The 25,276-nt window shown below is 40.1% G+C and overlaps 1 protein-coding gene across 16 annotated transcripts in view; it reads left to right on the top strand.

The window, feature by feature from the left end:
- Positions 1-20,727, top strand: part of Asator (tau-tubulin kinase asator) — a 220,385-nt gene extending 199,658 nt beyond the window's left edge. For 9 of the 16 annotated variants that reach the window (XM_067089879.1, XM_067089882.1, XM_067089881.1 and 6 more), the window contains 8 exons: positions 1,425-1,548; positions 1,763-1,932; positions 2,673-2,898; positions 3,627-3,782; positions 12,378-12,736; positions 13,525-15,129; positions 15,684-15,866; positions 18,875-20,727. In XM_067089879.1, coding sequence (XP_066945980.1) covers positions 1,425-1,548; positions 1,763-1,932; positions 2,673-2,898; positions 3,627-3,782; positions 12,378-12,736; positions 13,525-15,129; positions 15,684-15,866; positions 18,875-18,959 — 2,908 coding nt within the window. In that variant the 3' untranslated portion in view covers positions 18,960-20,727. The remainder of the gene's footprint in view (positions 1-1,424; positions 1,549-1,762; positions 1,933-2,672; positions 2,899-3,626; positions 3,783-12,377; positions 12,737-13,524; positions 15,130-15,683; positions 15,867-18,874) is intronic. The other 7 variants (XM_067089892.1, XM_067089889.1, XM_067089885.1 and 4 more) reach the window with 1 other exon arrangement.
- The last annotated feature ends 4,549 nt before the right edge of the window (positions 20,728-25,276 follow it).

Below are 25,276 nucleotides of genomic sequence, written 5' to 3'. Positions count from 1 at the left end.
CCCCCCAAAAGGGGATTCTTCTCATCAGGCAGATTGATGAGGAGAATCAAGCGGGTTCAAGGCAGCTCTCATTGTTTATACGAATACTATATTAGATTTTTAAATACAGTATACATATTTAAACTTATATCAGATCGGGTTTTTTCACCATTTCAGTGACTCATGGTTGGTTATGAGATTTGTATAAAAACTAAGCATTGATTCAGATAGCCTTACATTTTAATTCAAAGTAGAAGTCTTATTAAGATTTTGTGGTTGTTTTGTACAAAATTTAAATTGCATTCAAGTTGTAATTTTTTATATTACTAGTTTCGTTACATGATATAAGAATAATGCGACAACTTTCTTCCATGGATTCAAGTGCATTGAAATGCTTCACTGACTATTTGCTAAAGCACATTTCTTGACAGGTTTTTGTACTGTAGTAAGAAGTAACAGATTTTTCCATCTTTTGGCAGAAAAGCTGTTACAAAATGGTGTCAAACACATTGTACCCTTGCAAAACTAATTGGAAAAGTATTTTCCCCTATTTTTACAACAAAATTAAGTTGAGTCAGGCTGTAATATTTCACAACTTATTACAGTATTATGTATTAGTCTTTTCTCATTATGTACTTTACTGATTACAGTACTTCAGATTGTGAGCATTTTTAAGTTTATGGAAACATAGTGCCAGGTTTATTTTTAACAGAACTGGAGAATTTCTTGGATTCTCATGATAATGACTCGGTAAATCATTTGCTTTTAAAACAATCTGTTCACCTCTCTTATATAAACCAAATCTTTGAATGACCCTTATGCAAGTTAAGAAATGTGGCTCCCTGTTCTTGCCAGACTTAATTTTAATTCAATAATTTTAATTCAATTAATGATAAGCTGAAGCGAAAATAGTGCCTTTAATCCTGGAAGTATTAGAAGTAATCCCAGGGGACCTCAGGAGGAATTTGGTTGAGAATTGGATACATATCTTGTACTGGGCTTGTTCCGAACAAGTGCAGTGCTTGCTGTGGCAAGATAAGTTGGAGAATGTTGGAATCCTAAGACCTCAGGAGGAACCTGGTTGAGAATTGGGTTAATACCTTGTACTGGGCTTGTTCTGAACACGTGCAGTGCTTGTCGTGGCAAGATAAGTTGGAGAATGTTGGAATCCTGAGACCTCAGGAGGAACCTGGTTGAGAATTGGGTTAATACCTTGTACTGGGCTTGTTCCGAACAAGTGCAGTGCTTGCCGTGGCAAAATTGTAGAATGTTAGAATCCTAAGAAAACAAGGTGGGAGAGGGATCAGATCTTCAAGAGGCAGAGTGTAGCCTAGATGAAGACTCAGAGATACCAACTCTGCGAAGTCACGAGGGAAATAAAATTAAGATGACGACGATAATGCACGGTACTCAGATGTATTAAAACATGCATATACGTCCCACAGAGGCGCTGGTGGTGACGACAACAAGAACAGGAAACCTTTGGCCGTTCTGCGACTGTCCTCTGTCGATACAGCTGCAGACGACGTAGATATGAATGTGGAGCCTGCAAGTAAAAGAGAAGACCAGGTAAGGACTCAGATACGATGAAACGTATTTGGGATTGTTTTGATTGCCGTAATGAAAACAATTCGACAAAGAACCGGGGCGTTTTCTGAGACGGACAAATACGTGAAATATATTTGGAATTGTTGTCATTGTCCGAGTGGGAATTGTTGCAAGGAATAACTGGGGCGTTTTCCAAGACTGATAAATAATAATCTTGTTCTTTTCCCCCCCGCAGTATTCTGTCCAGGATGGTAGTTACGTTAGTTTCCAAGACGGCGGCCGCTTAGCTAGGATAGAACCGAGCGCCGGAGGCGTGTCTCCAGGGGGCTCGACACCGCCCACCGAGGGCGAATTCCACGCCCACACTCGCGATCACACTCCCCACAGGCGAACCCATCACAAGAGGTCAGCACTGATGTTTGCAAAACGTCCAACTTTCCTTTTTTTTTTTTTAACACATAAGTTTTAAGAATCATTTCTCATAGCAGACAAGAGGATTAGAATCATGTCAAATCCAACTTAAAAAGCTTTATTCAAAGTAAAGAACTGATGCAGCGATCAACAGAAGAGCAGGATTTTGGGATAATAAAAACACACAAAAAAAAAGTTTCAATATTATTTGCCAGATATTGACTGTGTATCTGTTTGGTTTGTCTGTCACCAGGAGTCACGGATTGGCCAGGTGAGATAGTTTACCTGTCCTGTCCCCACTGCTGGCTTAGCCAAGCATACCTTCTCTGTTCCTGACATACCTTTAGTCTGCTATTTTTCTTTTTTACCTAGAGTTAGACCAGTATTTTCTTCCTATTCAGCTACTGTGTATGGTGTGGAATGTAATCTGGTTTCATATAACTATTGTACTGAGTATCTTTTTTCTTATTATGGAGTATCTTTGAAGCACTAACTGATATTTTTGACCAGAGGAGCAAATTGTATTAGTCGTCCGTATTAAGAGTACTCTAGTATCTTGTTTTTTTGAGGCAGCCTCAAAGTACTTGTTGAAACAGAGGCTTAGAATATTTTTGATGTTTCTGGTAAGTGATGCATAGCAGTAAGAACAAAGACAGTGACATCACCATCATGAAATAAGTCTCAACACAGGACTTTCCTCAGCCGAAGCGTAACGAAAGCAATTTTGGTCGCAGGTTCCACCCAGTGCAGCGAGCCAAGTACCTTGGCCATCGAGATCTCTCCATCACCCAGTTTGCCGTGGCTGACGACGACAACGTCTCTCAACCCGCGACCAAGGGCGGTGGATGTGGCCTTACTTTAGCCTCACAGTGGAAGTCACAGTTTGACGACTCGGAAGAAACGGACAATGAGTTGAAGGCCGACAACCTCCAGAGCCCCGAGCACAAGCAGCGTCTAGCTGTAAGTATTGAGCGCAAGTGTCCGCCTCGGAAGTGTTCGGGTGTTTTTGACCGTAAGTAAAAGTGTTTTGCTCGGAGTCCACAGCCGAAGGAGCTTCTATAGTTCTTTTTAAGTGTAAGTATGGGCTTAGGAAAAAGTAATGGATAGTGAATAAAAAGCTTGAATATTCAGTACGACAACTGTATTGAAGTTACAAAACATAAAAGAAATAGTGTTTGGCTGCTACTCAGGTTAATTTGGTCCAAAGATTTCAGCACTTAAATAATAATATTTCTTGGTGAAACCTTGATTTCAAAGTGGCCATCAAATCTTTTCTTGAAAGTTCAGTAAACTAACAGATGAGCACAGCACCAGCGGAAGGAATGGGACTTGCCGTCGCTCCAGATAAGTGATATAATACTCTCGTTCCAATTTAAATTTCCTTTAATAACCGTTTCGTAAAGTATATAAACAATTTAGATTAAAATAGATCTCAACATGATGTAACATTACAGTAAGATGACATCAGAAACGTGAATAAGAGACACAAAAATCATTCTACTAAGGATACAATACAAATTGATTGAGCAGTCTGTACTCAAGGAGCCTTACAGTACTGTACATTAATATCTAGAGAGTCAAAGACATCCTTGACACTGTAACACACATTCCTGTTCTCCTGCATGTCAGTAACGCAGTAGAAAGAGTTCCGCCCTCTAAGCAAACAATCTTGTCATGGCCCTCCTCAGCTGGCGTCTCCGTCAACTCATGGTCCCGATGACACAGCCATGACCCCTATTCAGGAGATGGGAGCCGCAGAAAAGTCTCGGCGGGTCGGTACAGAGCTGTCCAGAATTAGCGAGGACGATCGCCACCGGTCCTCCGACCACCACACCCACACCCAGGTCTGACCCTTAACATGTCCCTCACTGCTTGCAAGTTTCTCTCTCTTTTCAGCTCAAGATTCCACCAAATTAATCTCAGCTTGATTTTCTTTTCATATATTTTTATATTCCGAACCACCTCACTTTTTCCGGCTTCGTATAATCTCGTGCACCCCTTTTCTACTTCTTCTTCTTGAAACAATGTTGAATTCTGGGTAGGGCTATTGATTGTTGCATGAGGACAAAAGACTGCAATACAAAACAAGTCACTCACGAAAATATTCATCGTTAGTTCAGACTCGCATGTGTAAATGAATACCTTTCCAGAAGTGTGAAAATGGACTCACTTTGGTTAGATCCCAGAATTTAATGCCTCCATTTCCTCTGTGTATCGTTTCCCTGCGAGTACTACAGTGTGGTAAGCTGGTGCATGTTTAATACCTTCCTTTATTTATACACTACAGCATAACTCTCTCACTGCAATGTTCATTTAAATGCCTCTCTCTCTCTCTCTGTCATCAGTTATGTAGCTCTCTCCCCATTGAAGTCTTTCTTAACGACAAAGACCTTCCTATTGTCAGCCATAAAGATTTTGGCGTTCTATAGCTTATGAAATACTGTCTCTCTTTCACACTTTGCACCCCATTTCACTTTTACATCTAGCACTCAAATTTGCACTATGAAAAATGTTTGATTAGCTTCAGAACTCAAATGTTTTGTTATGCATCAGATTTTTCCTCTTCCTTAAGTGTTCATTCTTGCTTAGCATTTCTGAAGCCTTGTAGAATCGTTAGAATTTATCTACAGAAGTGGGTAGTGATTTGACCCGTCTGTAGAATCTCTTATGTTAGCTACAGCACTTTCAGCTCTTCAAGTAGCCTGCTTTTAACCGGATGCATTAGAGTCTCTCGTACGTTCATTGTTAATCTGAGAGGCTGTACCGTAAAATGGCACAGAGGCCAAATATACAGAATTTGTTATGATTTCCTTGGTATCTAAAGTTGTCATTTCGATTATGTGAGCTGCGATAATGTGCTAAGATATGAAATATTCTCCATTTTTTTGTAGGCTCAGTTTATGTGGTCTGTGTTTTAGATGTGGTGGCAGCGAGAATATGAATAGTTTTACTCCTAATTTAGGCTAAGAGTTAGCAGGAGCCTGAGATAGCCATTAATTATGCACTTGAAGATCACAGGAGGTACCGAAGTACCTGTCAGTGTTGCCTTCCATTAATGCTCCCCTGAATGAATTTTTGGTCAAGGTGTAAAGCGTAACATAACTTCAGGCATAAATCATTACTCTTAAAGATTTCTATTTTCTGTTAAGGTTAAGCTTAGTTCTGTTAGACCCCTACCATAAACCGCAACTCCCATGAGTGAATTTTCAATTTGCCGAACCTTCATTCAAGTTTGTTTCTATGTCTGGTCTTTGAATGAGTTGTGAATTTCATTTTTTATCATTTTATATCCATAAATCATTGATAACTTCCAGTGTCTTCCTCCCAGTTCATATTATCTCATGTCTTAAACACAGCCAATAACAGGTTCCCCCCTAACAATGACATATTTCACAAGGAGTTACATTTTATAATCAAATCTTCTAAATTCTGAAATAAATAAAGAGTTGGGATAAATATTTTTGTTCTTACAATGAAGAACTTACTAACTTGGTGTATTTTTTGTTAATGTATATAGCCTAATAATTTGGTGATCAAGACATCACAGTGTAGTACGAGTCTGAATGAAGTAGTGCAGTGTCCTCTGAGCAAAACTAGCAAACCATCTCTATTCATGAAAGATAATAGAAGGGGAAATATTATTATTTATAACTGTCATGTTAACTGCTGTTTTTTTGATAATTTTTACAGTAGAGTCTACGACGACGTTAAAAGAGTACAGTATAGCAATTTACAGACGAACAGCGTAGCCTTATGCTGTATGTTGTAACGAAAAATTCAGTGCCTAAAGGACACTGCAGTACGGCATTTTTGTCGAGTGCTATAATGCTTGAACCTCAGATCCTTTCCTCAAAATAGGAAATAGGTTTGATAGTTTATTAATTCTGTACGCTGTGTGTACTGTCAGTACAGTGTTTATTAATGTTTTATTTGTGTATTGGTCAAGTGCCCCGTAGCCATTTAGGAGCAGTTGACCTGATTTGACTTCTGACATAGTTACTGTAACGGCGCAACGAAAATGCCACGACTTTTATAAGTTTCCCACTGACCAAAGATCGATATTTTAACAAACTGGTCGGAATGGTCATCATTTCCCACAGGGTTTTAAAAATATGGAGGGATTGATGGGGCAGAATTTGCAAGTTATGCTAAAAAGCTGTTGGTGAACTTGTGTATCTGATTGTTGTAAAATTGACTGTCTGGCCATATCATTTGTGGCATTTGTGATGGCAAAAGTTTTATGAAACATTTTTGAACCAGAAAGACTTCGGTGGCTTAAAGCTTTTAAGTGGTGTATCCTCCCACCTTTTATTGCTCGGTAATCATACACCAGGTCCTTAATATTCACTCGTTCGTCACTTCCTGAACTGGTGAAAGAAATGGAGAGGAAATATAATATAGACAAACATTCAGAAGTAGGTAGGTAGCTGCACTTACTGTAGTGAAGAATGGACGTCATCAAGTGAATTGTAGGAATGTGTAAACTGAAATAGAATAAAATGATTGAATCAGGATGGAGAAACTGCAGCCATTTAATGAATCCAGCAACCAAAAAGATAGAAATGGTAAGATGCTTCTGAAGTGATGGAGTATTTATCCTGTCGCTTGCATTTTAAGTCTGCTTCTGTAGTTGGTATGTCAGTCTGTCAGAATGGAAAGAAACAAGAAATGCGAAGGTTAATGTAAAGTTAGAGGTACAGGAAGTACCTTACGTACTGTACACAAGGATTCTGCTTCAGAATGTTAGTATTTAGCTAGTGCTGTTTTACATTGTCTAATAATTGGTATCAGAGTCCGTCATTGCTATTAGAGACTGATTTTAGCAAGTTTTAGACTCAGCAAAGTGTTTATTACTGAACTGAAAGATTCAGTTGTGACCATTTATTTTCTTCATGTGCCCTCAAATTTCTGTGACATTTACAATTTGCAGAGGAAACCACAAACCTAATTCTTAAACTGTTCCTAATTTTATTCTTCAAACATTTGTATCAAAGATACATCAAGAGTTTTTATAGCATAACTAGCAATAGCCCCATTTTAAACATGTAAACAATGCATTTATTTTTAAAGAAAAATTTAAATAATTCACTGTCAAGACGGTTTATTAAAATACACGACTTTGATAAACTTACGAGTTGGAGTTGTTGGTGTCTACTAACGTGTTCATTGGGAGTACGTGCACGCTGGTTTAAATCACTAATCTTTCAAGTGAAAGTCTTAGTCCCTCGTGTTACCTTTTCAAAGCAGTCGACGGACCTCCCTGTGTGAAGTTCGATGTCAAATAGATAGTGGTTTTTTTTTTTTGGACGCAACATTTTCAGGAGCCACAGGTGAGGAGGACCATTGGACGGATGAATACTGTAAATTTCCTTTGTTTTTTCATTGCTGGAGTTGGAGTAATGGCAAGACAAATACTTGTTCTCTTTGTCACATTGTCAAGTTCATATAGTTGCTTGTAGCTTACTGGGAAGTTGAGAGTTTATTCAAAATAAAGCAACGTGCCATGTAGTGGTATTCAGGAACATTTTTGGATTCTTGAAGATTAATTCAAGTAATACTGATGTAATAGCCACAGTTACTATGTTGTAAAATATTTTTTTATATACACATACAGTATAGCTCAAAAACCTTGTTTTGCACTGCAATGTTTGTGTAAATAATATAGGCTAAGCAAATTTATATTTCTGAATTAGGGACAGTCAGTCGATTGGTTCATGAATATAGTACTGTAATTATTATTGGATGTTTACAAGAGTGTGCTAGGCTAGAATTATTTCACAATTATTCACCATGGAAGATCTTTAACATGTTGGAGCCTAAGCTCAAAATAGGTTATTTATAGGGTGCAAGTGTTTACAAGGAAGGAAAGTCATTTAATGAAGACCCAGTTGATTAGAGAAAGACCATGAGAGAGAATTCAATTAGAATATCTTCATTGTGGAAGGGAATAGAGAGAATTTATTCAAATCTTGTAAAAGGGTAGCTGTGCATAAAATTATGAATGATAAAGAAAGACATTTAGGGTTGCAGTTTAAAAGTCTTAGTGTTACTTTAAACTATTTCACTTAACCCTCCGAGATTCGAGGAGTGGAGGGGAGGGGAGGGGGTTCAGATATTCGTCCTTGGTAAAGCGCACGCTGTTCTGGCATACTGCGTATGAGCTAAGAGATAATTTTCTTATATCACCCATTACATTCTTTTTTTTCATGGTAGAATACAGGCTTTGGTTTGATTTTGAAGCAAGATAATTGTACTTGATTTTGGTATTGTTAAATATGTAAAAGAACAAAATTATATAGTCAGAATGTATCCAGATTTATTAAGCTCAAACTAGGAATGGAAATAATAGTGCAAAGCTCGAATATTAGTCAGGCAATATGCAGCCGGCTGTTCAGGGGACATGACCAGAAATGAATCGGTGACAGTTTTGTAATGCACAAACTCTCTTATAGGAAAGGATTTGTTTATAAAAGGGCAAATGTTGGAGTACCAAATATCTTCAAGCTATGTAATTTGATCATTTTAATAAGATTTCTGTCCTTTTTTTCGCAAGCTAAAGGGTTTTTTGGCCACTGTACTTAATATTATCGAGTGAACTAAAGCCTGTTTTTGAATGTGACATTGGACGACGAGTGACAGGTAGATGTTACTGAAGGATAGTAAAGATTTGATATATATTCTAGTATTTCACATGAAATTTGAATATCCATTTTGGTTTCAAGAAGTGAGTGTAAGGTTAATTAGCATACGTCATGATTGGTATACCTAGGCTACAGATTTGATGACATGAAAAGACATCTTAGATTAGGTATTTATTTCTTATGGCAATTAGTGTACCAAAGCATAACAGATTTGTCATTTGGTTCTGTGAATACCTCCATTAGGCTGTTCATTGTCTAAGGAGAAGAACGAACGTGACGTAATCTTTTGAAGGAGGTAAATATAGCACAGAAACTCTGTTAGCAACTTATTACCACGATGAACTTACTGTCAGATAATGTCACTATATTAAGGTTTGCCAATTGTTCAGAGTTTGCCAGTTAGTCAGGTTGAGACTGTTTGGAGCTGAAGTTCAGTTCACTGCGAGACACCTGATAAAAACCGTTTTTGTACTGTAAACTGGTATGACACATATTTCTTTTTATATTTCAGTTATCTTCGTTGATTACTAAGAGACTTAATTGCTCGGCCTATATATTTCATTTTACTTAAGTTATCGTTGTTGATTACTAAGAGACTTAATTGCTCGGCCTATATGTTTCTTTTTACTCAAGTTATAGTTGTTGATTACTAAGAGATTTAATTGTTCGGCCTATATATTTCTTTTTACTTAAGTTATCGTTGTTGATTACTAAGAGACTTAATTGCTCGGCCTATATATTTCTTTTTACTCAAGTTATAGTTGTTGATTACTAAGAGATTTAATTGCTCGGCCTATATATTTCTTTTTACTTCAGTTATTGTTGTTGATTACTAAGAGACTTAATTGCTCAGCCTATATATTTCTTTTTAATTCAGTTATTGTTGTTGATCACTAAAAGACTTAATTGCTCAGCCTATCAGTTATCGTCGTTGATTACTAAGAGACTTAATTGCTTGGCCTATATATTTCTTTTTACTTTAGTTATCGTCGTTGATTACTAAGAGACGTAATTGCTCGGCCTAGTATCTGTTGTATACAGAAACAAAGTTTGAGTTGGGAAAGAGAGACCAAAACCACTCAGAATGAATTAATGATCATTTCTGAGAAACCTGCCGAGTTAACTGTGTTAGAAAGGAACCTTTTACAAATGTCAATCTGTGTGCTTTGATTCACTGTGAGGACCAAATGTTACAGACTAAATAACGTACGACTTCATGATGATATGGTAGTAGCTTTAAAAGTGCTGGTAATTAAATATCAATAAAGACTTGCGTTTTCCATATCAGCATCGTAATCAACGCTTGGATGCGTCTAAGATTGAAATGAACCAGCAAAATATGTCTTTCCTTTGCAATAAGTTTTATATTGACCAAAGTTATATGACAGAATTCAGATGAAAAGCAACGTTCTTCTCCTTCTTTATTCTTTATACTGTCTGCACTAACAGGAATACATTACTAAAACCAAACAAGTAGCGTACACGTCTGGTAACAGTACTTTTGATACACGCCTTGTATACCACCTTGGCTAACCCTTGCGCATGAATACTGTACAGGTATATGTATACTGTGCGTAAATTTATACAGGAATTGCTTAATAATTAAGGAAGTTTAATGTTATGATTTGATATCTGACTGAAATGTTCCACGCTGGTATTTCTCTATAGAACCTTGGCTGAGGATCAGTTGTACAGAAGAGAAGAACAGACATTGTTATATTGACTCTTCTGTTAACAGCTACCCACTCAGTTTCAAATGCTTAGACAAACTAGATTTAGGCTAATACAGTCTGATTTCCTACATTCAGTGTGTCTATTTCAGTCTACTCACTTGACGATTTAAGGCAAATGTTTCGCAGACCCTGGAAAAGATGCCAGAGGGTGTGTGAACTGCTGTGTCACGTCAACAAACGGTGTGCCTGTGTTAATTGCTTAAAAAGGTTTTCATTTGCTTCCTTTTGTAGTATCACATGCTTTTCTTGGATAGCACTAGACTGCAGTAGCCATTGCATTTTTTAAGACTCAGTACCGACTAAAATGAAAACAAAAAAATTTTAAGTTTACAGCCACTTTTTTTTTTTTTTTTGTATCATGATACTTTAAGGAATAATTTTTTCACAAATATTTTATGCCAGCTTTTTCCAGTAACATAATCTAATAGTTTAGAATGAAAGATTTTTGAAATATGTGGTATTTGAGTTATTGTGGTGACAGTGAACTTAAGAAGGAGGTTTGAAGGCCACTTGATGATTAGAGATTGTCCTTCGCAAGAAGGTAAACAGTACTGTAGTTGTAAAAAAAAAAAAAAAAAGCAATGAAGTTTAAGCGAAATGACCACAAACTTGTGTGACAACGGGTTCCCACGCAGACGCTGCGCCAACGCCGAAGTGTGCTGTTCGAGGAGACGACCTTGCACGTTGTCATCTCGGGGCTCCACCTCCGATGCTAGCCTCTCTCTCGCCCCTCGATCCCGATTGCACTCGACCATTCCATTACCAAGGGACCAATCATCATCCTCTTCCTCCTTCAACTACAGCGGCTGATTATCATGATAGAATCCTAGACTTGGGGCCGGCCATCTCTCAGAGGATGGATGATCTTGCCTTCTTCTTCTTCTTCTGAGCTTAGTGCTCAGTGCCCAACAGAGTTGCTCCCCCTCAGATTACTTGAAACCGCTGCGGCCGTTATTTGCGGAACAACGCCCCTGTTGTTGGTCCTCCTCAGGTGATCCTCCTCGAAGTGTTGTCAAAAAGTGTCCAAATAACCGCATGTCTGTTTCTGTGTGTGTTTTGCTTTTTTGCTGCTGATGCCTTGTGTGACCTAATCTGCTGTGCATCATGGGGTGTGTGGCTTGCGCAGAGACCTTACTGCTGCGGATTGACGACGGTTCTGTCTCTATCGTAAATACCGACTGGCAACAGTCGAGATGATGTAAAGAGAACTGTAGATTAATGTTAACAAAAAGATATCAGACTGTAATATTGACTGGGTGGGTAGTTTGAATTCAGTGGTCCCGACCACTTTTGTACTGTACCTCAGCTGCTCGAGGTGACCCTGAAACTTTGCTTGTGGGTAAAGCCTTGTCAGATGGCATGACCTTGAACTGTTGGCTAATTGCCAGTAACCCTCTACAGTATTGTGCAGACTTCTGTTCAACTGTATTTCAGTAAATTTGTGTTCTTGAAGAATGAGAAACTGCAAAGAATAGTTAACAGTACTTCCATAGCGTTTAGATTTAGCAGATGTTGAGATGTGTGGAGCTATTCTTATTGTAAGTAGGACGAGTCTTACCAAAATGCTTCTTGCCAATGTGGTTTCTATCCAGACCCTTGAAATATATATATAATGTTTTATTATCAGTTTCACTATAATAACTGTATAAGAAATTTCAGTGAGTATATGGTCCTTTTTCGAGCATTCCCAATTTTGAAAACGTACATGACCCCCTTCTCAGACATGCTCCTACACCATAAGTCTTCCTCACTTGTCAGGCCTCATCCATTCCTGATGTACATGATGCATATGTTTTCACATTCCTGGAAGTTGCCCCGACCTTCATTCCAATGTTCTTGAATAACAAAGTCCCTTTCATTCTAATTCTCTCCTCAAGTGTACAGTTTTACCATAACGATTCAGTTGTTCACTTTTCTGTTTTCAGGACTGTACGAAATGAATTTAGCGATAGGAAGTTCATGACTGTTGAGTCCATTCATGCTGTTTTAATATCATGGAATCATCCATTAGTTTCAGACAGAATTCTGTATTCATTCGAGTAAAATGTGCACGGGTTTGGTCCAGGTACCGGATGTGACTATGATCGGTGGAAGTCATGGCATAGAAGAGTTCCGGGTGGTGACCAAAGGAACGGGCGGCGTCGAAGAGGCTGAGCCTTACCCGGCAGTGGCAGCGTGTTTAGCCTTGGAGGCAGCGAGTCCACTGCAAGGTGACACGACCAACCAGCCAGGCCTACCAAGGGCATGGTCCAATCCCCAGCTTTCGAGCCACATTCGACCGGGCCTAGAGCCGCCGCTAGTGCTCACCACTACCGTCACGGATGCTGTTTACGAAGTGGATGTAGCGCGGGGGGTGTGCGTCAAGACCTCTCGAGAAGGGTCTCCTCTCACTCCGGAGCGCCGTCAGAGTATGCCGGACATAGGGTGAGTGGAATTGCCGTTTTGCATTTACCTGATAGACTGTTAATGACTGTATATAGCATATATTAACCAAACAAAACGCCTATTGTAGAATCTCACAATAATCACGATAACCAGCGCTGAGGGTCTGGGAGATTTTTAAACGGTAAATATCCATTGACTATAAACAACATTGGGCCTAACACAGGAAGCATCCGCTTGTACAAAACTCTGCTATTAAACTCCCCACAAGCACTAAAATGATTTTAAAGATTAAATTAATGTTCCTTTTGTTCAGAGATTAAATTGATGTTACTTTTGATATGCAATCAGCTTCACTTGGCACAAGGCTTATAGTAAATATAATAACCAGGCATCTCACTTCATATTTCATTACAGCACGATCAGTGAATGATTAAGATGGTGATGTGTCATGAAGGACATAACAGAAAATACACCACACTAAGTAAACTTTCTTTACTCGTATGCAATGCAATGTAGAATCCACTCATGGCATGAGACACTTAGGCACCATTAAATAACATCCACTTAATGAATACCTCATGCAAGTTAATTTATTACTGTATTGAATACTATCCAGTTTGTCTGAAGATAGTACAGTAGACAATGGTTTATTATTGTGAGATTCTAGTTGTACATTCATGTAATTGTATATTTATTCATCACCATGGACAATTTGTTCAAGAAATTTGTTTGAGGTAGTAATGCAAGTGTACATATGCACCACGATGCAATAGCATACAACACTAGCTTTGTTTTTGCACAGTATTTACTTACTCTCATTTCTCTAGTGTTTGTGAAGCGGATGATGGTGCTGAAGTTGAAGCCGTGGTAGGCTGCAAGATAGAATTTCGTGTCCTCGACAAAGATCGCAAGTTCTCCGAGCCAGCTGGTCCTACTACTGTGGTAGCAAGCCAGACACGGGTATCTCGCCAGGAATTATCGAACGTGGTACCCGCCCCGGCTGCCTTCACTGCTGGAGCCGAGTCTCCGCCACTACCAGCCATGTTAGATTTGCCTCCGGGCACCACTAATAAATCTACGTCCCTCCAGTCTAGCCCAATAACTCATCACGAAGAGCGTTCCATTTACTACGACGCTCCGCCTCCAGAAGACTCCTCTCAGCAGCCCTCATCTCAGCCTAACCAGAAAACTCACGCCAAAAGTTCTTCTCCTCGGAATGAACAGGAGGAGGAAAACCTCAAGAATGTGGAAATCACTGATACACAAAAGGAAAAAGACAACAGAGCCAAGAAAGACGATCCCCGACGACGACTCGGAGTCGTGGCACTGCCAGTTGTTTTAGAAGACCACAAAGACAGGGACGCCGAGTCGACTCGTTACGATTCTGCCGTTCATCCTCCCGATACGAGTCGTTACGAGTCCGCTGTGCACGACCACACGGTGTGCCCCACGGCCCAAGAAACCTCTCGCTACGAAACGGTCATGGGTGCGCCTCCTCCTGAGTCCTCTCGGTACGATTCGGTGATAGGTCAGAGAGATAACGAAGCAAGGACAAGGCAGGACACTTTGTGCGAAGAGGAGAAGTCCCTAACTTCCGAGAGGCGGAAATCGTTAGAATTTGTTTTAGAAGAAAAGCTCGACTCTGACGACATGAGGAAAGTTTCTGTAATTAACTTGCACGACTTGTCAGCAGCCTTCCAAGTTTCAACTATGATCAACAGGTCGCGAACAGTGACGCCATCTGTCTCCCCGAGGGGAACGCCTCCCCACAGCGAGAGTTGTGGCCGCCGCAGTCGCTCGTCCCGCCATCGTCGCTCTTGTGAGGATCTTTTAGAAGAGGGGTCTGAGGAGTCTTCCAGAACTAACACCCCACGACCCACAGACCTGCAGCCACGGTCTTCCCTATCTCCTGATCAGCAGCGGGGGAACAACACCTCTCGGAGGTCTCCCGCTGCCCAGGATGATTCTTCTCAAAAAAGTCGCATTCCTGTGCCTATGTGGGCTCGCACTCCCAAAGATGGAGAAAATGAAGGTGGCCTTAATGCACCATCTGGAGGTAGGAGTCCAAGATACTCAGAAGCCGAGCGTGCCGAAGCAGCTCGTAGAATATCCGTAGCATTAGCCGAAAAAGTTACGTCACCCTGCAATGAAGAAGACTCTATTAGCACACGTAGCGGTACGTCGGACCACAGATCTGGCAGGGAAAGAGGGTCTTCTGCATCCCGGGAATACCTTCAGACAGTCAGCCAAGAGGATGCAAGCGAAGAGTTGGCGGATCTCACGCCGGCATTGCGTAGGCGTCGGCAAGGCGTAGATAAATACGTCACTGACGAAGCACAACTTAACTTACGGTTCCAGCGTCGTCGAACTCGACCTCTCTCGGATGTCAATCCTCCTCCCACCGCTCTCTTACAATCGAGGAATCATCAGAGGTAATGCTACCATGCAGACACAGTGCAGTAACAGTAGTTCAAAGATTTTGACATGATAGAGTAAATTAGGCAGTTATACTGATACATAAGAGTATTTATTGTACTGTGACCAGCAACGTTATTGATACAGAAAAATTTTGATGCATAAATATAAATTATTAAATAGAAGCTTCTAGTTTTTTCAAAAATTTTTTACACTCAATAGATTCAAATCCATTATTTCTCTGACATCATTGACACAGTATGTGATACAGTACTTGTTTCACACTTTTGTTTAGTTGCTCTTATACTCTACAAGAATTTTTGCAGCTTGACACTGTCCATGATCATAGTTATAGTGTTCTTCAGTACAAACACAAGATGAAAAATTTTTTCTTTTGTATAGTAACCACATAATTTTTTTTATTACATCTCGAACACAATAGTATTGGTCTATTTACTTTACCAATAGTGTTTCCGTTTTGGTCACAATAGCACTATACAGTAGTCTATTTTCTTTACTGACACCTTGTAAAGCATTCAGTTTTACCTACATCGCTTGTGTCTCCTGGCAGACAACGCGTATCTATGATAGAAGCCGGCACAGGAGGTCGCTACTACGACAGCGGCAGAGGCGTTCCTTCGTACCTTCTCAAGCCTCAGCACGAAGATTCTAGTGAATCGGAAAGTTCTCATCCCCGAAAGCCACGCCCTCCCACCTCGGAGCCTCCATCGGCTACACGAGATGTCACAGCTAGGTAGGGATGGCTGAAAGTTTCGATTTTCTTCTGTGAAAAGAGAGGTTTTCATAAGGTCTCTACAGCAGCCCATGTTATTATTCAGTACAAGAATACAGTTTGAACAAACGTCAAATCTACATGAAGTTATCTGATTCAGGTTGAACTGGTTTAAAATGAAATGCAAATACATTCAAATTAAGAATTACAGGCAGTTCCCGGTTTACGACGGGTCCGGCTTACGACGTTCCGAGGTTACGACGCTTTTCAAATATATTCATCAGAAATTATTTCCTGGCTTACGACGCATGTTCGGGGTTCTGACGGCGTCGTGCGCCGATCCGACGGAAGAAATATGGCCCCAAAATGGCAGAATAATCATAATTTGAAGGTTTTTGATGTAAAACTCAATAATAATGCAGTTTACATCGTTTTCAATGCACCCAGAGCATTAAAAGTAAGGTTTTCTTATGATTTTTTACGATTTTCGACGATTTTTCGGTTTACGACGCGGCGTAAAAACGGAACCCCCGTCGTAAACCGGGGACTGCCTGTAGTGTGTTAGTATATCATATTGTACACAATTCGATTTCCTTCCAGTAGAAATACAAACCATTGCCTTCTATGTAGGAATATTCCTCTGCATGTACTGAAGGTGGTTGTTAAAACTTGGTAACAATGTAGTTAATGAGAATGACCTCACCTTAACTTTTGACACCGAGCACTTTTTCTTCGACTTCCGTCCAGCGAGGACTTCTTACTGCACTCCTGCTGACTGGAAATTTTTATTTTATTTTGAGGTTTCATTTACATTACCATGGATCAGTGAGTTTGAACAATGGGGGTGTAAAGAGCTTGAGCAGGTGTATGTCTCTTCATGTCCTCAGTTTGGGTAGTTTTCCACAGTTACTGCTCCATTGTAGGAGTAGGACCTACAGCCCTGCAAGAGTGCACTGGTTAGTCTCCTTCACCGTGGAAAAGGTTTGGCATTGGGAGGAAGGAAGGCTAAAAGCCATCTGCTTTTCCAGTCCTTCCTCCCCATCTCCAGACCCCACCTTGTTCCTTACTTGCATACACCTCTCCATCTACCTTTACCATGTTGAATGTTCCATCTGCTGTTGCTAAGGGATTCAGCGTTGTTATGATTCCAGTAGCGGTCATCCTTCCTGTGGGAGATGCACCCACGCCGTCAACCTTGGGAAGAATGACCACCACTGGACTGCTCCTGCAAAAGAAGATACTAGCAAAGAGCAAGGTGGAGAAGTGCAAGCACTTTTCATCTTCCTACTCCTCATCAGACTCCTCTTCCCCATCTTCTGCCTCTTCTTCGTCATGCAGGAAGAAGAATCCAGGAAGTCCTCTCACAAGAAGTCCCGGGGGGGTTGTTCTGGTTTCTTTCGCCTCTTGTCAGAAGTTCACTGGGTGGCACAGTCTTTCCAAATACTGCATGTGCTTAGAGGTTATGTAGCAGCTCCTGTGAGAGAGGCTTTTCTCATAGGACTGCACAGGAGATTATTAGGTACCTCTAAAATTCCTTGTTTAACATGTACCAGAAGTGGCCATCCTCCGTGGTACATGTTAGATGAGGACTTATGGAGGTACCTGATGTCCCCTGTGGATTCCTTCCAGGAGTTGTTGGATAACTCCCCAGGACACAGCTCGAGAGACTGGTATTACAGAAGGGGTCTCTTTCTGGTGGGAAATTCTGTTGTAGATCGACTTCGTTTTCTGCCTTCACTGAGACAAGCTCCTCTCCGTCTCTGTACTGAAAGGCTACCACTTTGACTTGAGCCACGCCTTCAGACTGAAGGCATTGATTTCTTTGATTCTGTTGCTGTCTGTGCTCCTGAGGAGCTTCAGCCTCTGGAGTTGGGTGTTGTGTCTTTTGTACTCTGTAGCCTAACTTGGGGCACTGTATGAGCCCCTGGGAGGCCTTGGACCAAAATCTCACACTCATAGATTTCCTGCTAGCCTTACCCTTGATGAAGTGTTAGGGCGAGTTATACAGCCTTTCTTCTTGTCCAGTGCTTCTCCAAGATTTCCTCTTTGACAAGTTGAATGGGAGGTTTAAGGAACTGTAGCTTCTCCGTTCACTATCATGACGGAACCTGACATATCCAAGTGGAGAATAATATAGCCAGTAAGTTCAAAGAAAACCACCCAACTGAGGATTAAATCTCCCTCATGACAGACTATGGTTTGTTTCTGTTGGCACAAATAAATGATTAAAATAACTTGTGGTTCATCTAGGTATACAGACCAAAACCTTTAATCACATCCTACCATAACCACCTGCTTGGCCCCTGAGGCCAAAGCAAATTGCTTTTTGATGGCAGATGAGCGAGAGTCTTCCCCTACTCGCTCTTCAGCTACCAGTCAATTGCCTGTTACCAAGTTTCAAGGACTGGTTCCAGCTCACGCTCAGGAATACTCCTATGTGAAAGACTCCAGTTTGTGTACCTGAAAGAATACAAATTACTTGAAAAATGTGTTTACTGTACCAAGTGTTATTGCAAATCTAATGCTTTTCATAAGAATATATGATGAAAAGTAATTTACAGCTGACTGAATGTTTCTGTAATTTGAAAGTACTAACCTGTTTAGAAGTAGGGTTTTTCAGTATTGCAAGTTTTTATAATGTTACTGATGATTTACACTCTTCCAAATAGTATAAATAAATAACCCTACAGTGCAAAAACATATGTAATAGTGAAGACAATTTTCATACCAAAGAAAGTAACCCAACAGTACACAAATTATGGTAGGTTCTGTTAAGTACTTAAAACGCACAAACTAAATATTTGGAATATTACATTGATAATTAGGGCTAGGCGAAAAGAAAGAAAAAGGACTTCTGATATCAGCACATCATAACTGCGAGAAATCATTGTCTATAAGTTCAAAAAAAGAGTATGATTTGAAAAATTTTCATCAATAGGTTTTGAAGCTTTTCAAGATTTGAAATGTATGGTAGTAGTGTCTCATTTCCTACTGTAAACTACAAACTAACTGTACAATTGTACTTTCAGGTTACGAAGGTATCGACCTCTTAGTGCAGATAGTAGCGACTCTTATAGACGGCAACATCACCAACGCACTGTCTCACCTGATTGACAGGAACCTCGGCCCTAGTCCTCATTGGCAGGAGGCGGCACCTGGCTCCCTGACCCGAATGCCTGCTGCTCTGCACCAACCTCTCAACTGCTGTGTGCTTCAGTTATCCCCTTACGCACAAACGCTCCTCCTCCTCCTCCTCCTCCTTCCGACACCTGTACAGTGTGTACTCGTGAGCTCGGTCAAACACAGCCGTACGATGAATCTTCCAGGAACTATGCGCAGCCAGAGCAACAGATTATCGTAGCTAAAATTGCAAAGCTGAAACACAGGAAAAAGAGAAAGTTATGTGGTTGTTGGCAAATGTTCATAAGAACAAGAGGAAAAACTTTGCCGTCATCTTTCAGTCGACCCCAGGGAATTAGCAGATCGCATTTTGACTTGTGTTGAGCTACGTCGTAACTAGACCAAAGATTAACGTGATAAGAGAGAGAAAGTCAGTGTTGTTTTTGCCAGAACCATCTCGAGCTCAATTTCAAGCGGAGGAGAGCCACGGTGATAACGGAACAGATTCATTTCGTATTCTGGAGTTGAGTAGGCTTGGTGACAGAAGAGTGGAGGCGAGCCTTTGCGAGTTCGTGGCTCTGGCTCTGCGGTGGGTCAATTCCAGGTGTGTGACAGCAAGGTGGTCCTCCCTTCAGGCAACACGTCTCCAGAGCTGCTACCAAGTGCAGCAGCGTAATGAGAGGCAGAGAGAGAGAAAAGGCACGACAGCACAAGCATCAAATATGACATTTCTGGTCACTAGTGTGATAACAGACCTTACTTAAGTAGTTACCAGTGTGCCATATGAGTACGAGTGATTGGGGTCAGCGTACCGCGGGGTGATGGGAGCCAAGCACCATCGACTGACTGACTGCCACTGTTAGACTCGGGTCAGCGTGACTGGGGTGCAGCAGCCGGTTTTCAAACATCACCTGCACTTGGTTGTGATATTTGCTAATGTACAGTACATTCTATGTACCGACACTTGCTAGGTTAGATAGTAACTGAGCCATCCTCTGTTGCCACACTTTGACTTTTGACGTCATTGTGGCTACAAACCCCAGGTCTTGAAATTTATCTTTTAGCTGAAAAAATGAAAACTGATATAAAAGAATACTTTTAATGTATATTACAATTTAGATACTTAAAAAAAAAAAGGCACCTATGGTCAAATGTGATGTAATATTCTTTAATGTTTCCCTCTGATCTATAGGTACCTGTTTCACTTTAAGGGTTCTGGATAACTGTTGTAAATTTACTAATACTTTGATATTGCTGTTAATGAACTATTTTGGAGGTAACTGCAATATTTTAGTGTGTCTCAAAAAAGGAAAAAAAAGAAGTATCTCTTACATATTGCCCAAATACTCATCAGTAGCCCTTATACTTTGAAGCTCTGTCATTTCCTCTAAGCTGTGAATGCTGTAAGTATTTCTACGGTGCACATACAGTATGCTGGTGATGCAGTTTGAACGTTCTTTCGTTGAATCAAGCGTTTTTGGTTCTGTTCACGTCCCTTGTGCCATTGCCTGTGTTGCAAGTTTGTTGCATTGATCATTTTCACCCGTAACGAGTAAAAGTACGAAGAAGATGTTCCGCGAAATGTCAATTCTGGGAAACACAACAGAAGCGCTGTTACATTAGGAGGACCGTATTGGCTTTACGACGGCGATGAACACAATTCTCCCGCTTCGCCCAAGCTTCTCCCCTCTTGGTTTTGCCTGTAGAAAGCTTGAAGGTCAACCAAAATCCACCCCCCCCACCCCACCCCAAAAAATAAAAATTCCAAATTCTTCATGATATGTGCCATAACTTATATTAATAACTGGGTACGCAGTTGAGAGACTTATGGTACATATGGCTTCATGGTCTCTACAATGTACGAGATCTAAGCTACGCATGTTTCCAAGCAATACGTATTTCAAGTTTTGATTCCTTGCCACTTGCGTTGGCAGTCTGCCGTACTTTTCACGTTAACTCTAGACACTGAATTCTCCGATACGTCTGCCCAAAATTTTTGGTGTGCGAGTGCCAGATACGAAAGGGATAAGATCACTCCTCTAATCTCATATGTGGAAATACATGTACAGTGTAATACAGTCGAAGAAAACCAGTCAAAGCGAACAGTGCATACATCAATGCACAGACAGTTATACATACCAACATGGAGATACTGACAACCTCAAGAGCTTGCATTCTACACTAAAACATTTTTTTTTTGGAGTCGAGTTGTGTAACGCGCGACGATCAAGGCAACTAACGTTCACTTAACACTTCCATCCGTGCTTTCCTGTGGAAGAAAATTTTAAGAATTTACAGGATAAGTTTCGTAGGAAAAAACTGTATGGAAAAAAAAACATTGTGCAATAGAAATCAGCTCTCTCTCTTTTATGACTCATGACTTGTCTTAGGCTTATCGCAGACAGACGTTTGTTTTTCGAACCCAATCTAGTCTTGTTCTTTACTACTCAGGTTGTTATGTTTACAATGCCAAGCACTCTGCTCAGAGTCTGTTCACATTTCCAGAACTGCCTTATTTACCCAGCAAAAGCACATGCTGGTAATGTATTTAAGATGACATTCAAAATAATTTTAAAACCATTCGTTGTGAAGTGGTTGGATCCTCTTGGACGAGCGAGGTCCTTAATCTGATCTGTCGATGAAGTAATTTAATAAGATGTCCTATAGCTTTTAACATTATCGGAGTGAACAGAATGATGGATATTTCACAAGAATGCCAAACGCAGCTTCGTACTGTGGAAGTGCAGTCCTGTAAGTTAAACTTTAGTGGATATTTTTTTTTTGTATAAATGGTTAAAAGTCTACCTATTACTCGAACGCTATGCAAAAAAAGTCACGTGCGGTAGAAATGAATGAGCTTGTCAGTATTTCGTACATGCAACCAACCACTCACACCAATATTTTTATACAGTTAATTTACCCAACTTCATTTGGATTCATGACAAAAGAATTGCCTGATGTAAAAATCCCAACCTAGTCATTAACCACAAAGAAGGAAGCATCACATGGGAATCCAAGCGGAAAAACTTCCGAACGTGGGCATTGGGGCATCAAATGAGAGCACTTTTTACGCAGGGGATCGTACTTTACATCACGCAGTTGACTGGCTGTGAATCCATACCAAGTTGTGTAACTTAATATAAATAGATACTGATACTAAAATTTGTGTAATGGATAAGGAAACATACTTTATGGATAATTTTTACACTGATTCTTCAATAAGCCTAATTATTAAATTATGGAGAAAGAAAAGCACAGTTTAGACAGCATTAATTAGTAGACTTTTTGTAGAACCAATTTGCGTAAGATGAACAGTTTTGATGATTTCAAATTGTTCTTCCTTTAAAAAGTATTTTAAGATACCAATGTACATTGTAGTGAAGAGGGGGAAGGGATGACGACGTCACGACGTCAGAGTGTTCCTTGAAAGTGTTTGCGAGATTCAGAGGGGAGGAAAACGGATGGCGTGCTCTTCGAAAGCGTCCGGAACCACATCGCGGAGGAAGACGACGCACGAAGGCGAAGATGGCACGTCGACGACGTCACCGAAATCGCTGCTGTTTGAAGAGAAGGGTGTTGCTTAACGTTGGCATCGCCGATCGAGTGGAAGCCTCGACGGCGAGCGCAACCAGGGCGAAGAGAGAATCGGAACAGCACTGCAAAAACAACAGCAGCAGCGGAGGCAAAGAAGCAGGAAAGCAACCGATGCTGCCACGTCCTTAATCCTCTTCCACTACAATGATTAGGATCTACATCTGTGCTGTGACATTTTACTGAGGAAGCCCAAGTTTTTTACAGGAAATCTGAGGTTGTACTAGTTTATACTCATTACTTAAGTATATTTAGCATGGAACAATAAACAATAAGTTTGGGAATTTATCAAGTGAGTCAGCCGCTGAGAGGTGCTTATCAACAATTTATTCAACTTGTCCGATTGAGTCAATGGAACTGTTTAATAGTCACACGCTAGTCAGTACTAGGTATGCAAGTGTTTACATGAATATATATAAATATATATATATATATATTTATCAAAGTCAAATGATTAAAACTGGTAAGAGATTAGGTATTTGTTTTAAATGCCTTGATTTTTAAAACTAGACATAGGTATGTTCAATGATTTCCTTGAATCTCTTTTCATAATTATCACCGATAATCATTATACTTATTACTAATATTTTTATCGATTATTTATTGTCTTATTTATCATTATTATTATAATTATATTATCAACCCATCTACAAGAGATCTTTGACATAAGGTCGTCTCGTTGCATTTGAAGCTGTTATGCATAAATGTGAAATCAACCTTTTAAAAATCAAAAGCAGCTTGCGTGCGAATAATAACTTTCTTTTTTATTGTTTATGTCATTTCAATGCGATCTGCCTCTCTCTCTCTCTCTCCCCACCTCTCTCTATACTTCAGATTTCTTTGGCGGACTCACCTGCAGCGGGTGGGGCCGTCATTTTTATCTCCCAGTGTTGTTAACTATAGATCTTACGTGTCACTGCGTGTGTTTTATACCGACGACTTGCCACTTAGGTGTTGTTGAACCAGAGCTTGGTAGGGCTTTGTTTCGTCTCCTGGAAAGATAAGGGAGGTTCTGTAATATTCTCTCTCAGGATTTCATTCGTTTTTTTTCATTACCGAATACTTTACAGGTTGTAAGACTATTGTGACTTTTTTTTTTTTCTTTCACTTCAGTACTACGTACATCAATCCTGAAGGTTTCTGTTCTGTATTTTGTGACTGCAGAGGTTGTTGATAATTGCTCATGATTTTTAATGTATGATTCACAGTTTGTCAGTGTACAGAAGTACGATCATGTCATAGTATACCTCTGATTACTGTACATTTTCGTTCCATTATCCGAGTTCTTTGTGTATTCATGTCCCGAATTCAACAGAATTCCAAGACCAACTTCCTTTCACTGGCCTTAATCTAGTCCGCTAGGCTTGTATGTACAGTACTGAGTTTGGTAGAATTTCGAGAACTTCCTTACCTTCCCCGGAAGCTTGATAGAGCTTTGTTGTGCCTGCTGGAGGTCTTATTTATTTATTTATTTTTTTTATCGTCTTAAACGGTGTGAATCCTGGGAAAATGGTCGTAGGGCTATGAGTAATAGATTGGGGATGGAGATGGCAAGTTTCAACCATCATTTATAGCCTTTGTACGAGTTTCCGGACGACATTCGCTCTCCCAGCATCGTCATTCTCACGTCTTTAATGAATCAGCTAGCATACCAGTTTCTTTTCTTTTACAAACGCCAAAAGTTAGGACGCATCCAAGTCACCCGCGATGCCGCGACCAAGGGAATGCCGTCCGGAAGACTCCCGAATCCTTTTCGGTCGACTTCTGTTATTTTATATTTTGTTAAAAAAAAAACATTTTCTTTAATCCTGCCTTTCATCATGTTATATAAAGTATTCTAAGCTTATTTGAAGGAAGAAAACTTTTCAATGATATTTATGAAATACTGTAGACATCTACTCTTACTAAGGTTTGTCTCGGCCTCTCGTCGTCCTGGCTCCCGAGAAGCGGGGAGCCGCTGCGACCAGTGATGTTTGTCAGGCGTTTCTTTACTCATGCAATATGTTGTTTATGGCTTCTTCAGCTATTTCATTATGAACGACTAACTTTTATTTTCCCCCCTTTCTTTTCTTTCTTTCTTTCTTTCTTTTTTTTTTTTTTTTTTACTTATTAATGTGGTTACTGGCCGTCTGTACTATAATGTCCAGATTGTATATTTTTGTTCCGTGTACTTAGATTGTTATTTACAATTAAATTATAGCAATGCCTTCTAACTGGGTACTTTTCATTTTCCTCAGATGACCGAGAGTTTAAGCCATCTTTTCGTGTTTACTTTGTATTGTTATGGAGTGGAATGGAATCTAAAATTTAGGCCAAAGGCCAAGCGAGCACTGGGACCTGCAATGAGGTCGTTTTGCGCTGAAAGGGAAATTGAGAGTAAAAAGGTTTGAAAGGTGTAACAGGAGGAAAACAACGCAGATGCACTATGAAACAATTGTTAGGAGAGGGTGGAAAGTAAGATGGAATAAAGAAAATGAAAGGGGTTACACTAAGGGGCCGAAAGAACGCTGCAAAGAACCTTAAGCAATGCCTACAGTGCACTACGGGGTAAACTATAAATATGGGCCAATGATAACTTTATGTGAAAATACTGTCTTCAAGAACTACTTAACTTTCACGAATTCTTTCACCACAAATATTACGTTCGAATGTGCTTTGGATGCCCTTAGAAATGTAATCTGAAATAATGTACACCAAAAAGCTTTCCACTGGAGCATACC

Source organism: Macrobrachium rosenbergii, chromosome 46 (genome assembly GCF_040412425.1).
Source record: "Macrobrachium rosenbergii isolate ZJJX-2024 chromosome 46, ASM4041242v1, whole genome shotgun sequence".
Classification (NCBI taxonomy): Eukaryota; Metazoa; Arthropoda; class Malacostraca; order Decapoda; family Palaemonidae; genus Macrobrachium; species Macrobrachium rosenbergii.
This window is presented reverse-complemented; position numbering and strand designations above follow the sequence as displayed.